At 40.8% G+C, this 16,190-nt stretch overlaps 1 protein-coding gene across 3 annotated transcripts in view; it reads left to right on the top strand.

Moving 5' to 3' along the window:
* LOC109889994 (protein FAM13A) overlaps nucleotides 1-16,190 on the top strand; it is a 58,004-nt gene that overhangs the window by 10,112 nt on the left and 31,702 nt on the right. For all 3 annotated transcript variants that reach the window (XM_020481927.2, XM_020481926.2, XM_031823636.1), the window contains 2 exons: nucleotides 8,120-8,294; nucleotides 9,244-9,401. In XM_020481927.2, the coding sequence (XP_020337516.2) occupies nucleotides 8,120-8,294; nucleotides 9,244-9,401 (333 nt within the window). The remainder of the gene's footprint in view (nucleotides 1-8,119; nucleotides 8,295-9,243; nucleotides 9,402-16,190) is intronic.

Raw genomic sequence — 16,190 nt, 5'->3', positions numbered from 1 at the left:
ACCAAAGAACTTGGTGTATGGTATCGAGTTTCACACCCAATCTTACTAAAATGTCCGCTCCCACATAGACTGTATGTGGGAGGTCCGCGACAACCAGTAGGTAGTGAGATACTTCCTTGGTTCCAATGCGGATCGATAGCGCACTCACCCCTAATGCGTTGAGCTTCTGGGGAGTCGTTCCCAGTGGAAATCTTAACGTTTTTGGCACAAGGGGATGGCAGTTAGCTGTTTTCTGACCAGGTTGCCAGTCTGGCATCCTCAACCATAGTACCGTTTAGGCACACGCCCCTATCAGAGGAGGGCGGTAAGTGTCGGCTGGTGAGTCACCCAAGCCACACAGGAAAACCTCATGTTCACTTAAGTTCTGAGTTGAACTCACCTTGTCGTTTGCCACCAATGGCGGGCTCATGGAGAAGTTCACCGGTTTTGCGTCAGATGCTGACGTTGAACCCACGTCATTGCACAATGTATGGCAGGTAGCCTTGGAAGTGAGAGTGCGGTGAAGTCAACGGAGATGGCATAGGTATTTGTGACCAGATTTGATTGGTTTTCCAATCCATTAGTGGTACCAAACTGTTGGTGGAATTTCTAAATTCCTATATGTTTTATAGCCAAAATCAAATTCGCACTCTCTCTAGTTCATTAATGAGGTGTAAGTTCATTAATTATGCATGAAGTAGATCGAGACCAGTCTTAAAAGCCAGGTAAACAGCATTTATTCAAGAGAGTACTAACCACATACAAGTATTTCCACAGGTTATAAACTGAAAATGACGTCAGCGTTTTCTAAACGTTCTATCTATTTCACAAGTAGAGGGGCCCTCTAGCTCTCGAGCCTTCGCGTTATCAGCATGAAGTCAAGGCCAGTCAGTATAAATCAACATTCTAGACAGCCTGGAGATGGGCCGTTCCTACCACCTGGAGATTGTACAAATGTATGAACTAAGGAACAGACCTTCATTGTTACTAAACTCCTGACTACATTATATACAATTGGGAATGGGAGCAAGAGAGAAAATTCACATGTACAGTACATTATAGCATTTGGACTAGTCAGTTCTGATTGGAATGTATACATAATTAGTCATTTCAACCATAATTTCCTCTAACACAAACGGTCAATCAAATCGATCCCAATCAGCATCAATTTCGATGCTAGTCACTTACACGGAGTGGATCAGTGACACGCTTTCGTTGAGTTTAAGTAGGAGATGTTTGGTTAGGTAGGTAGCTTGAGTGAAACCTTGAAGATTCGTATCGCAGTGTTCCGTTTTCAACCAACTTTTTACAGAGTCCACTGCCCTTTTTAGTTCATCCAGCAAGGTTTCAGATATGAGGGAAATTGTCGAACCCGAATCTATCAGAGCGTGACAGGTCAAACCTAGCCGAAATGTTCTAAGGTATGGCCTGTTCGAGTTGGTTTTTCTCGTCATATCCCCAACAAAATGGAGTGGGTTGGGAGAACGGAGCGGGTTGTAATCTGTGTCGATTTTCAAGACAGATAAGTTACCTACGTGACCCAGTGGGTCCTCTATCGGAATGGGAGAGGAATCATCTGTTGCAAAGCTGCTCATCATGTGCATCTCCACATCTGTATCCAAGTCTGTAGACAAAACCTGCGGGCTTGTGTCTAGAGCAAGCGGTTCCGGGACAGGGATTTGAGTGGGGGCGGGGGTAATGGTAATGTTTGCGTCCTCTGGAATTTGATGAATTTCGGCGGACTTGGTTTCCAATGATTTTACGCCTAGTCATGCTAACTTATCCTTGTCATCCTTGTCAGATTTCTTACGATGTAGTACATCTCTTATCAGAGCTTCTAGATCATTTCTGTTACCGTTTAGATCATTGAACACTTTGTTGCCCCTGTTATCCTTAGGTCCTGACCCTTTGTGAGAGTTAGGTGCAGGGGCATTTCGGCTAGGTTGATCTCTACGGGACCTGTTAGATTGGGGACGTTCCTCGTAGCTGTTGTTACGGCGGTGGTTGTCGGGGTGGTGGTTACGTGGTAGCCACCCCCTTTGATCGTCATCTTTTACCCCACATGTCCCCGATGCAGCACCTTCTAATTCGAGTGATCGTTTACGCCTAATCTCGAAATTCGAGGGGTCCGGGCTCTTAGCCCAGCTTGCTTCAAAAGCGGTGCTTGCAAGTTCTTGGAGCGTAGAGATTGGCAACCCAACGTGAGCAGTAGGGCCCGAGTAGTTAATGAAGTTGGGAGACATGTTTGACAGGAACAGTTGTTTAAATGGCAATAGATCTTCCATTCCGGTTTCAGTGAGCATGCCAAAGTAAGCTGAACGAAGCCAGTGATAGTAGGCTTGTGGATGTTCATTTCAAGCTTGTCTGCTATTGTTAGCCAACGAGCTATCGTGTTTGTGAGTCGCAGAACCACTGAATTCTATTTTCAAAACCGTGGCAAGCATAGTCATTTTGCACGTGTTGCTCTTGTAGACGGATGAACCATGTCACGTGTCTGTTGGACATTCACTTCAAAAGGTAGAGCCTGTCTGCATTCGTAGCATTTGGGTAGCTATCCAAGGCGTCCTCTATGTCTGCTAAGAATGTCTCAGTGTCGTTTGGCTTTCACGGAACGGGGTCAAAGAGGCGTACGTTTTTGATGATTTTGTCAAGGCGATCATCTGTCGCAGTGTCTGCGTTTTTCTCGCTTATGGCATCGAAATCTAACATTTCCAGCCCCTTGGTATATTTAGGATTTGCATCGTTGCTGAGGTCAGGGATCAATCTTTCCATGGGTGAAGGTCCACTGATTGGAGGGGAAATGGGTGGAAACCCATTAGATGGATTGCTCATTGTTATGATTATCAGTTATTTCAATTTTACGTAATGTTTGGGTTTTTGAGTTGGAGGCTGCAAACACAATTTAACTCAGTTTGTAAACATCAATGAATCATCAAGACTGGGTCAGTAATGTGATTTGGTTATTACTGAACTTGCCAAGCAGATTCAATTGATTAAATCGATTTTAATGATAAATCTAACCTGTATAGGCTATTTGGGAATTTTAACTTTAATTCACCTGAAAGAGTTGCTATCTCTAAGTTAACATTGAAAAGTTGAACTATGTCTCATTGGTGTCTCATATGTCATCCATAGTGACAGGACAAAGGAATTTGTCTGTGGCCTGAGATTTACAAGGGGCGTGGGGGCAATAAAACCCCCCACGTCTTCAGACCCACAGATCTCTCCTCCTCTGTTGTGGTTGAGAGAGATAATCTGTAGGGTTGTGGTCTCCTGTAACCTGACCTGATCAAGACGGTCATGACACATCCCAATGTTTCACATTCTCTTCCCTCCGTTTACTCTAAAGTTGTGCCATACACTTGGGAGAGTGGGGTCAGTTTTTTACATTCAGCATCACTACGTCAAGGGAAGTATAGTATTCTTCTAACATAGACATCTGGATATTCAAGATGTTGAGATAATCAGAATTCATGTAAACATAAACGTTTAGGAAACATAGCTTGTCCAAAAAAAGTGGTCTCTTGGAACAATTTACCCGGGTATGAGGTAAGTTGAGCATAGGGGCAGGATAAGTTGAGCCGCCTTGGGGTAGTGGGTGATGGTGTCCTGTGACAGTGGGTGATGGTGCTTGTAGGTTAATGTTTAATTAATGGAATGTGGTATCTTGCATATGTGGTATCTTGTATCTCTTAAATGTTTGCCTACATTCAAATATAGATCTCTCTGTTCAATATCACTTACCCTTACCTTTCTTGACCAGCTGTCAGGGACAGGGATGTTGTTTTGATGTGCTAATTTGTCGGAAAGTTCTCTGCATTTGAGGCTACTAAGCCCATGAAACTGGTCCTTGAATTGTTTCATGTTTAACAAGCTCAGACTCCATGTCTTCAGATAAGACCTTGTGTTCCTCTGCTACTCTGTCATAGCCTCTCTTTCACACAGGTACATGTTCGTTATCTTTTTGTCAATGTACATATCAGTGTCATTCAGCCTATTTATTCATCCTTGCTGCTTCTCCAATGGACTTCTTCTTCTCTCACTTCCTTGGCTGCTCTCTCAAGAACCTCAAGGAAGGCTAGGCCCCTGCTTGTTTTACGTTTGTATACACAGGGCATGATGATGTCTGCTCTGTAACATTAAAAATGCACTTGAGTTCATATGTATGACACATTGCAAAAATATTAGGCATAAAACCAACAAAATGTCATCATCATTTGTATAGGCCATTGGCTCAACTTACTCTAATGCAGATATTTTGACTATATTAGCCCACACAGCTGCAAGGATGCACTTTCATGCTAGGCTTAGAACCTCATATTGTATCCTATAGAGACCCCAACTGATGTATAAAACAATCTTAAAACGATTTACTTTGGTTTAGATACAAGCATCATGAAACCTATAACAATACATTTATTTGACTTTGAAAATCAGTTTTTTGGACCTACCTTGCTTACCACTTTTTCCATGTGGTTTCTTCCTTCACAGACACCCTGAAATGATGACCTCTTCCTAAATATTTGATCACATGATTCATTTTGTGGATGGTTTCCTAGAAACAAGTGGAAGCTCAAATAACCCTTTGGCTCAACAAAGCCTACTTTCCCCTATGGTTCTGCTGGACCTGAGCTCCCCAAAAAAGATACAAACAGACGGTAACAGCAAAAACATTCTAAGAAAAACAAAAAGATGTAAATTGATTGATTGGACTTACTGTATATACAGTGCCTTCAGAAAGTATTCACACCCCTTGACTTTTTTCACATTTTGTTTTGTTAAAGCCTGAATTTAAAATAGATTAAATTTGAATTTTTTGTCACTAGTTTAAACACAATTTCTAAATTTTTACAAATGAGCAAGGAAAAACTGATATGTCTTGAGTCAACAAATATTCAACCCCTTTGCTATGGCAAGCCTAAAGAAGTTCAGGAGCACACATTTGCTTAACAAGTCACATAATAAGTTGCATGGACACAATAAGTGTTTAACATGATTTTGGAATGACTACCTCATCTCTGTACCCAATACATACAATTATCTGTAAGGTCCTTCAGTCGAGCAATGAATTTCGAACACAGATTCAACCACAAAGACCAGGGAGGTTTTCCAATGCCTCGCGAAGAAGGGCACCTATTGGGAGATGGGTAAAAAATAAAAACCAGACATTTAACGTCCCTTTAAGCATGGTGAAGTTATTAATTACACTTTGGATGGAGTATCAATACACCCAGTCACTGCAAAGATACAGGCGTCCTTCCTAACTCAGTTGCTGGAGAGGAAGGAAACTGCTTAAGGATTTCACCATGAGGCCATTGGTGACTTCAAAAAAGTTACAGAGTTTATTGGCTGTCATAGGAGAAAACTGAGTATGGATATACATCATTGTAATTACTACACAATACTAACCTAATTGACAGAGTGAAAAAAAGGAAGCTTGTACAGAATAAAAATATTCTAAAACATGCACCTAAAGTAATACTGCAAAAAATGTGGCAAAGAAACTACATTTTTGTTCTGAGTGTTATGTTAGGGGGCAAATCCATTTCAACACATTACTGAGTACCACTCTCCATTTTTTCAGGATAAAAAATAAACGGAATGGCAAAATCCTAGAGGAAAACCTGGTGCAGTCTGTTTGCCACCAGACACTGGGAGATTAATTCACCTTTCAGCAGGACAATAACCTAAAACACAAGGACAAATCTACACTGCAGTTGCTTACCAAGAAGACCCTGAATATTCCTGAGTGGCCGAGTTACTGTTTTGACTTAAATCTACTTGAAAATCTATGGCAAGACCTGACAAATTGTTGTCTAGCAATGATCAACAACCAATTTGACAAAGCTTGAATAATTTTTTAAATAATAATGTGCAAATATTGTACAATCCAGGTGTGCAAAGCTCTTAGAGACTTACCCAGAAAGACTCACATCTGTAACCAATGCCAAAAGTGCTTCTACAAGGTATTGCATTTGCAAAAAAAATCTAGAAACATGTTTTCCCTTTGTCATTATGGGTTTTTGTGTGTAGAAAAAAATCTATTTAACCCCTTTTGAATTCAGGTTGTAACACAACATGGAATAAGTCAAGGGGTATGAATACTTTCTGAAAGCACTGTTCTAGACACCCAAAGCACTTTAATAGTATGGGGAAGCTTACCTCATACAACAGCAATGTGTAGCACCCACTTGGGTTACGCATAGCAACCAATTTGCACTAGAACACTCACCACACATCCGCTGGAGAGTTAGGAATTAGATTATGTCTCCATCACTGCCCTTGGGCATTTATCTTAAGACTAGAGGGAAGAGAGCTCCATACTGGCCTTCTAACACCACTTTCCAGCAACATCTGTTCTCCCATCCAAGGACTGACCAGGACTGACCCTGCTTAGCTTCAGAGGCAAGCCAGCAGTGGAATGCAGGGTGTTATGCTGCTGGAATGTTCCTGCCCGGCATTCAAGTTCCTTCCTTCTGGAAAGGTTGGAAGAGCTAATCATATCTCTGAAATGTAGGACAAGTGGAGGCTGTTGAAAGGATTCGTTTTTTGGAATTGAAAGCTCACGGTGAAAACTTTGGAACCGGGTCAAGTGTTCAGCAATCCTTGTTAAAAGATATTTGGCTTTACAAGATAATCCACATTGCTTTTAGAATTTCTTAGTCTGAACTGTGTTGATTTTAATTTTCCACTTAGTGTTACCCAACAAGTACTCAACACAATTTTACGTTCCATGGCAAACTGCACTACATGTTGAATTTCACTAGGGGGAACCATTAAGTAGATTCACATGACGCTTACCTATGTGTTGTTTCCAGTTATAAAGTTTTCAGCAGCGCCGGCTCCAGGTATAAGCCACATAAGTGGCCCCCATTTACTGGTGAGAGTTAGAATAGTAGAATACACAAGGTGCAATTTCGAAAATTTGTTGCAGTTTTATCTTGTTATGTCAGCCACTGACAGTCACTCAATTAGCCATGGTCACGGATACCTTTAAAAAAAAAAGGTAGGGGAGTAGGTCAGAAAACCAGTTAGTATCTGGTGCCTCATGCAGCGCAACACAACTCCTTCGCATAGAGTTGATCAGGCTGTTGATTGTGGCCTGTGGAATGTTGTCCCACTTCTCTTCAATGGCTGTACAAAGTTGCTTGATATTGGCGGGAACTGGAACATGCTGTCGTACACATTGATGCAGAGCATCCCAAACATGCTCAATGGATGACATGTCTGATGAGTTTTCAGGCCATGGAAGAACTGGGACATTTTTAGCTTCCAGGAATTGAAAACATCCTTGCCACATGGGGCCATGCATTATCATGCTGAAACATGAGGTGATAGCAGCGGATGAATGGCACTACAATGGGCCTCGGGATCTCATCATGGTGTCTCTGCATTAAAATTGCCATCGATAAAATGCAGTTGTGTTCGTTGTCCGTAGCTTATGCCTGCCTATTCCGTAACCCCAACGCCACAAAATTTGAGAGAAATGCTGTTTTTGTGCATATGGAACATTTCTGGAATCTTTCAGCTCATGAAACATGGGACCAACACTTTACATGTTGCGTTTATATTTTTGTTCTGTGTAGTAATCATGGCAGAATACCAGCCGGGCATGCAGGGGGTCCCATAAATTTTTTTAGTCACTCAGATATCATTAACATGGCATACATCTTTGCAAATGTGTAGAATTACAGGAAATTAGCTTTAAAACTGCACACATTTCCCTCTACCACACTGCAAAATTGGTAGAATTGCATGAACATTTTTTTTCTCTCTGCACCATGTCAAAAAGTGTAGAATTGCAGAAACTTTGCTTTAAAGCTGCAACATTTTCTCTATTCCCCATGGTAAAATGAGTAGAATTGCAAGAAATGTACTTTAAAACATATATATTTTTAAAATCTCCACTGTCAAGAGGGTGGCCAATCAAATGTTTTCCCTGTGAGGTGGGGGGGCCCCCAACAAAATATAGCCGGCTCTGGTTTTTACTCTTGACATTGAATTGCATGGAGATGCAAATCTCATTTTACAGTAATGGTGTGAATGAAATAGTTGTAAATGGCATACAATCGCTGAGTCTTCATTTCCTCTGATAAGCACAGCATTTTACTGAACGTTTGGTCTCCCTCTCTCTGTACAGTGTTCCATCAGGGCCTAGGATGCTGGAAGAGCAGAGTGTGTGTAATGCCCTGTTGCTCCACCTCCTGAGACATCAATCTGTTGTCTTTATCTGTCCCCCGGACCTTCCACACCCGCCTCCTAGCCAGGACACCCCATCACCACCCCCACCCCTCGCAGCCCTGTCCCATTTTGAGGTGAGACATGATAATGAATTCCTTTCTCCACAGTGATTTGTACTGTACATCTCTCCTTGGCGTCTGAGGATAGGCTTACAGAGGTTCATAATGTTTTCACTAAATTAACAATAGCCCTGACTCTGACCTTAAACCTTCAAATGCTGTTATCTTTAAGAAATGACAGGATATCCTGCTTCCCCTGACCCCTGTGAAGACAGGTGATGGGTTTCATTATGCATCATCCCACACCAGTGAACTCTGTTTACTTTGCAACAATAGATAATATCATACAGAATTATGGCATATTTCCACCTGAAACTTACCCCATTGTTTTACCATAAAGGCTCAACCTTTTGTGTTTCCACCTCCACGGCCCAGCTCCAGTGTCTCACAGGGCCATGGCCTCAGTGGACCTGCTCTGACTTAGGGCCAAGGCCAGGCCACTGGTACTTTTCAGCTGGCATTTACATAACAATGGCTAAGCAACTCACAAAGGGGTGGCAGGTAGCCTAGTGGTTAGAGTGTTGGACTAGTAACCGAAAGGTTGCAAGATCGACTCCCTGAGCTGACAAGGTAAGAATCTGTTGTTCTACCCCTGAATGAGGCAGTTAACCCACTGTTCCTAGGCTGTCATTGAAAATAAAAATGTGTTCTTAACTGACTTGCCTAGTTAAATAAAGGTAAAAAAGCAACTGTCTTGACAATGCAGAGGTTGTTTATTCTGCTTGCCCCAAGTCTTTAGTGTCACACTCCTGATGGAAACAAAACCATTAGGGCTGACATTAACATAAACACTGGTGTAGGGTAAGTATTGGTTGGAAATTCCCCATGTAAGTCACATGCCATTGGTGCTTGTACAGAACAAACCAAACATCTCCAATAGTATGTTTACATAGTAATCAAGCATCGTATAGTGCTGTGTCATGTACGGTAAGAGGACATTTCAGGGAGTAATGTTTCATTATAGTCCCGGCTGCAGGAGAGACTGGGGGGTCCTACCAGCACCTCTCGGTCAGAGGAGAGTAACAGTGTGGGAAGGTTTGACGGAGATAGCACCACGTCAGAGACAGGAAGTCTTACTACCAACACACCCAGAAAGGCATGGACGCCATCTAACCTGAACAGGTACAGTCCCCTGCATAGTATCACCTGGACGTCTCTGAAAGAGCCCATATGAGAGCCATTCGAGAGATGGAATTATATGAAAGTGTAGAGCAAGAACAAAAGTGGTTTTATGTTGAGAATGTCTACACAAGGTAAACATACAGTGTACCTGAGATGTACAACATTCCTTTCTAAATGGCCATGCCAGGTATGTGCACTTATGCAGTAATATATGGAAAAATCATGCCACATTCTCTGTTCATTGTTCTGGATAATTCAGTCACACATCTTTACAAGCTGTGTCACACCTCTTAGAACATATCATTTCTCTGCTTACATCATGTACTTGTCACTTGTCAGCTGAATGTAAAACATTGTTATTAGCAATAACTGTAAACAAGCATTTCTGAACTTTGACCTTACCTCAATGCACACTACGAAGCATTTATATATTTTTATAATCCTTTTATGAACTTTGGTAATTGGTATTGCAAAAGCTTCAGCTACTCTTCCTGGTGTCCACACAAAACATGAAACATGACATAATACAGAATATTAATAGACAAAAACAGAACTACATCAATAAAATAAAATAAATTAAAAGGCACATATAGCCTACATATCAATAATTACACACAAACTATCTAGGTCAAATAGGGGAGAGGCGTTGTGCTGTGAGGTGTTTCTTTATCTGTTTTTGAAACCAGGTTTTCTGTTCATTTGAGCATCTCTTTATTATGGACAGACCTCTCCCCGTCTTTACAACCATTGAATATATACATTTTTGACCATGACAGTTTACAATCAAGGTAATGCCAAGTAATGTATTATCCTCAATTTGTTCAACAGCCACACCACACATTACTAGAATCAGCTGAGGTCTAGAAGTGAAATCAAATCAAATTGTATTTGTCACATGCGCCAAATATAACAGGTGTAGACTATACCGTGAAATGCTTTCTTTCTTCCCAACGATAGAGTAAAAAAATATATATATAAATAATACTACAAATAATAATTTATGATTCCATTTAAGGACTTCAGTTATGTACATTATATAATTTCATGATTGTTTTGATAACGTTATTAGTGCAGTGTCTGCAGAAACCGAGGCCACTCCTGTGTGTGCCTGTGGATGTTAGGCTTTGGTTCCCTGGATGTTGTCACCAAGCATGTTATGATGTCTGATCAGCACTCTGGCTTTGTGGCCACAAAAACTCAGGGAAACATTTGTATGGTGTCAGTTGATTTGCTCTGACATTGGTCACAGGAAGTGTTAGAAAACCCTCAACTGACACACCAGGGCTCTACACTGACCTTTTTTACAAGGAGCACGTGTGCGCCCAAGGGGAAAAATGTAGGCACACAAAAATATTTTAGGTAATAAAGCTAGAATCCTAATTTTTCTGGGTGCACGGGTGGTACTAAATAAAAATTCCAGGTCTCACAAATATATATTTAGGCACATATAAAATGGTCATATTGGGGGCCTCCTGAGTGGCGCCGTGGTCTAAGGCACTGCATCGCAGTGCGAGGAGTGTCACTACGGAGCTGGGTTCAAACCGGCTGTGATCTGGAGTCCCATAGGGGGGTGCACAATTGGCCTAGCATCGTCTGGGTTAGGGGAGGGTTTGGCTGGATGGGCTTTACTTGGCTGATCATGCTCTACTGATTCCTTGTGGCAGGCCGGGCGCCTGCAGGCTGACCTCGGTCACCAGTTGAACAGTGTTTCCTCCGACACATTGGTGCAGTTGCCTTCCGGGTTAAGTGGGTGGGTGTTAAGAAGTGCGGTTAGGCGGGTCATGTTTCGGAGGGTGTATGATTCGACCTTCGCCTCCCGAGCCCATTGGGGAGTTGCAGTGATGAGACAAGATTGAAAAAGTAAAATACAAAAAATGGTTGCACTATAGAGCCCTGACTTTGTGCAGTTCCAAAACTATAAGTAGATCCACATACCATGCAGCACTACTGTATCGGACCCGGGTTGACATTTATTATCATGAGTCTTGTTCTGGAGGCAGAACTGAGTGGTTTCTTCTTAGATAGGCCAGCTGCAAAGGTTACAGTCGTGGCCAAAAGTTTTGAGAATGACACAAATATAAATGTTCACAAAATCTGCTGCCTCAGTTTGTATGATGACAATTTGCATATACTCCAGAATGTTATGAAGAGTGATCAGATGAATTGCAATTAATTGCGAAGTCCCTCTTTGCCCTGCAAATGAACTGAATCCCCCAAAAACATTTATATTGCATTTCAGCCCTGCCACAAAAGGACCAGCTGACATCATGTCAGTGATTCTCTCGTTAACACAGGTGTGAGTGTTGATGAGGACAAGGCTGGAGATCACTCTGTCATGCGTCATCACTCTGTCACGTGTCGTGCCAACAGTAAAGCATCCTGAGGCCATTCATGTCACTCACTCACAATTTTGCCTAAGAACACAGCCATGAATAAAGAATGGTACCAACACATCCTCCGAGAGCAACTTATCCAAACCATCCAGGAACAGTTTGGTGACGAACAATGCCTTTTCCGGCATGATGGAGCACCTTTCCATAAGGCAAAAGTGATAACTAAGTGAGTCGGGGAACAAAACATCGATAGTTTGGGTCCATGGCCAGGAAACTCCCCAGACCTTAATCCCATTGAGAACTTGTGGTCAATCCTCAAGAGGCGGGTGGACAAACAAAAACCCACAAATTCCAAGCATTGATTATGCAAGAATGGGCTGCCATCAGTCAGGATGTGGCCCAGAAGTTAATTGACAGCATGCCAGGGCGGATTGCAGAGGTCTTGAAAAAGAAGGGTCAATAAAAGCCTTTGACACTTATGAAATGCTTGTAATTATACTTCAGTATTCCATAGTAACATCTGACAAAAATATCTAAAGACACTGAAGCAGCAAACTTTGTGGAAATTAATATTTGTGTCATTCTCAAAACTTTTGGCCACGACTGTATATTGTCAACATTCATGAAAACAAACAATTGCTTTTTGGTCTTAATTTAAGGTTAGGCATTAGGGTTAGCATTGTGGTTAAGGTTAGAATCAGATTGTATTATTATTTTTTATTATTATTTTATTATTATTTATTAAACTATGTATTTTTGCCCATGATTTTGGAATGAGATGTTTGACAAACAGGTGTCCACATACTTCTGGTAATGTGGTGTATATCATCAATAATACTATTTATGCCTATATAGCAGTTGCAATGTCATCAACAGATATTGTTTCAATTCAACCCAAGGTTCAACTAAAAATAGACAATACATATAAGCCTAGGGTTTCAAGCTCTGGTTGATTTCAAATGGAATCTTCAAGTTAATCATTAATACGTTGCATTCACGTCTCCATCTCAACCAAAAATGAAAGTTAAAGCATAGGACCTCAATCAAATCAAACTTTATAAAGCACATTTAAAGTTTGATTAGATTAGATGTAGTCCTATTCTTTGACTATTATTTTTGGTTGAGATGGAGACATGAATCCAACATATCAATTATAAATTTGTAGACAAACTGGATATTGAATTGTGGTTGGTTGTCAACGCAACCAAATATCAATATTTGAAGGAAATGTATCTTCTGCTTGGATTTTTTAATCTGTGCCACTGAGTTAATCGTATTCTTTAACGTTGATTCTTGGTTGAAATGGAGACGTGAATACAACATAATTTGTAGACAAACTGGAATTTTAACTTGTCGACAAGTTAACAAATTATATGTTTGATTCATGTCTCCAACTAAACCAAAAATAATAGTTAAAGAAAAGGATTAACATTTACATTTTAGTAATTTATCCAGACTCTCTTATCCAGTGTGACTTACAGGAGCAATTAGGGTTAAGTGCTTTGCTCAAGGGCACATCGGCAGATTTTTCACCTGGTCGGCTCGGGGATTAAAACCTGTGACTTTTCTGTTCTGGCCCACGCTCTTAACCGCTAGGCTACCTGCCGCTCCCATTAATTAATCCAGTGGCTCAGATGAAATTATTCTGCGTTGTCAACCAAACATATTTCAATTATGTTTTGTAATACAGGAAATAGCTTAAAGATAAGGCTATCTTACAAACTAATGTAACAGTGTTTATTCAACCTTAAAATTAGTAACATATCCATGGCCACATTTTGAGGTTAGCCTCCTGTAACTATACATGTCTTCTTATGTAATCATAGAAAGCGTGGAAGTTCAAGATAGCATGCAAGGGTTGCATGTCTGTGGAGATCTTCACAATTGCTATAATAATCTGTGCAGAATCTTGAACTACATTTATCACTTATACTATGTACTTTAATGTAATCTCAACTACAATCCAAGTCATTTGGCTCTGCTATTTGATGAAGCACAGTGATAACACATTAGATTGTATAAATACTAAATATCTGACATTGTATTCTCGTTTAACCTTTTTTTATATAGCTGAAAGTGCAGATAACACATTTAGATGACAACTTAACCCAAAATCATATGTTGTTTTTCCATTGGAATTTGGTTGTGCTTTTAGATGGTTGAAAGCATAGTGATAACACATTGGGAATTCAACAAACTTCCTCTTGTTGTCTTTTTGAGTTGGTGAAAAAAGGTGGAAATCTCATTAACGTCAACATGTCAAGAAAATATTACCCAAACTTCCATGTTGAAATGGCATGGTGTGCCCAGTGGGAAGGAACTGCCTATAGTCTATCTTAATTATACTGTTCCTCTTTGGATTAGATACATTGAAATATGATGTCTTTACCGGATTACCGTTATCATTGGCTTCAGTTTTAGTGAAACATGCTTCTACCGCAAAACATTCATTTGACATTTGTCCTGGTTAACCCTGGTCTCTTTGAAAGACCTCTTCGCCACACAGGAGAGATGACAAGTAGCTGAAAACGTGTTCACACTTACAGGTGGAGGACACATGCAGAGCCATGGAGAAAGAAATAAAATATATAGTCAATGAACCTTTCTCAATACATCCAGTGAGAAAGATAATGGACCTATTGGCATCTGTAGCAGACTGTAGTTTCGGAATTCCCCTCCTACATTAATAGGACAGCAAAAGGCATAACGTTCGCTCACCAGGACGTTTCGGGCTTCAATGACCTTCAGATTCTTTTAAACTTGTCTAATAAAAGTAGGAATTTTTATTGGGTGAGCGAGCGTTGCGCCTTTTCCTGTCCAAAGATGTCTACACATTTGTAAGTTGCACCTCTACTCACGTTGGTTGAGCACCAACTTCTTTCCTCCTACGTTAATAAAAATAGTCTCTGCCTCACTATTGGAAAGTGTAGAAAAGTGGAAAATTACTAATTAGTTCCTAAGAAAAATATACATAATACAGCCATCTGTTCAAACGTAAGGTTTCCTCACCGAACTGAAGAGGCCTTGCCCCTTAGCAAGTGGAAACATCTATTTTGGAGACTTGGATGTGGGTGCGAAGTATTTTGGATGCAGTGAGAAAGGTTCATTGACTATATTTTTCATTTCTTTCCCCATGGCTCTGCATGTGACTCCTAGGTTATTATTAGCTATGAGCGATTTTGTGCATGTATGTGAGAGCGGTGTAAGAGCTAGTAGGAAAGAGAGTGAGACCTTGCTGTGTGTTGATGCATGTTTGAGAGAGAAACTGAGGTAGTCTTTCAGTTTCTCATTCACACTCCCTCTCTCTCTCACTCCCCCTCTCTCTCTCTCTCTCTCTCTCTAACTCTCCTCTCGGCTTTCTCTCTCAATCCCCCTGTCTCGCTCTCTCTCACTCCTTTGCTCTCTCCCCCCTCTATCTTGCTCTCTCACTCACCCACCCACCCACCCACTCTCTTTCTCTCTCTCTCTCTCTCTCTCTCTCTCTCTCTCTCTCTCTCTCTCTCTCTCATTCACTCCCCACCCATCTCTCTCTCTCACTCCAACTCTCTTGTTGACATACATTGTGAATGGATACAGAGAAGGACCACGGTTCAGTGCCCTCTCACTGAGGTCTTATAATGATACGATCTGATGGAAGCTTTACTCTTCACATAGCTCCTTGTAATGCTCTATTATTCCTATTGTAAATCAAAGAAAGCTTTATTTAGACAACCGGTATGTACAATTCAATGTACTATACCAGCGAAGGTTCACTGATGGTTCACCTCTCAACTTGTGCCAATGTCTGAAAGTATTTACTGAAATCATGTTAGTCTCACAGTTCTGTTTTGAAAAGTACTATTCATATATTTTGTTTATTCCCAGTCATCAAGGATATTCGATATATTCCTTAAATCAAATCAAATGTATTTGTCACATTCTTCATATCTACAGGTGTAGAATAACAGTGAAATGCTCACTTACGGGTTATTCCCAACAATGCAGAGAGAGAAAAACAGAAATAATAGAAAAATGATAACACGAGGAATAAATACACAATGAGTAACGATAACCTGGCTATATGCAAGGGTACTAGGTAATTGAGGCACTGTACATAAAAATCTAAGTAGTGAAACAATAAAAACGCTATAATTTTTACTGTAGATAAAACTATACTAAATATATTCACATCACCAAATAATTGATTAAAACACACTGTTTTGCAATGAAGGTCTACAGTAGCCTCAACAGCACTCTCTGGGGTAGCATGACAACTTCTGGAGGATGTCCTCCAAACTATCAGAGCTCTTGCAGCATGAATTTACATGTTATCCAACCAATCAAAGGATGAGAGAATGAATCTAGTACTGAAAGCATAGGCTACAGCTAGCTAGCACTGCAGTGCATAAAATGTGGTGAGTAGTTGACTCAAAGAGAGAGCTGACGTCTTCTCTGAGGAAGACGTCAGCTTGATGTT

Source organism: Oncorhynchus kisutch, linkage group LG4, assembly GCF_002021735.2.
Source record: "Oncorhynchus kisutch isolate 150728-3 linkage group LG4, Okis_V2, whole genome shotgun sequence".
Classification (NCBI taxonomy): domain Eukaryota; kingdom Metazoa; phylum Chordata; class Actinopteri; order Salmoniformes; family Salmonidae; genus Oncorhynchus; species Oncorhynchus kisutch.
The sequence above is the reverse complement of the archived record's forward strand: the minus strand, read 5'-3'. Positions and strand labels throughout refer to the sequence as shown.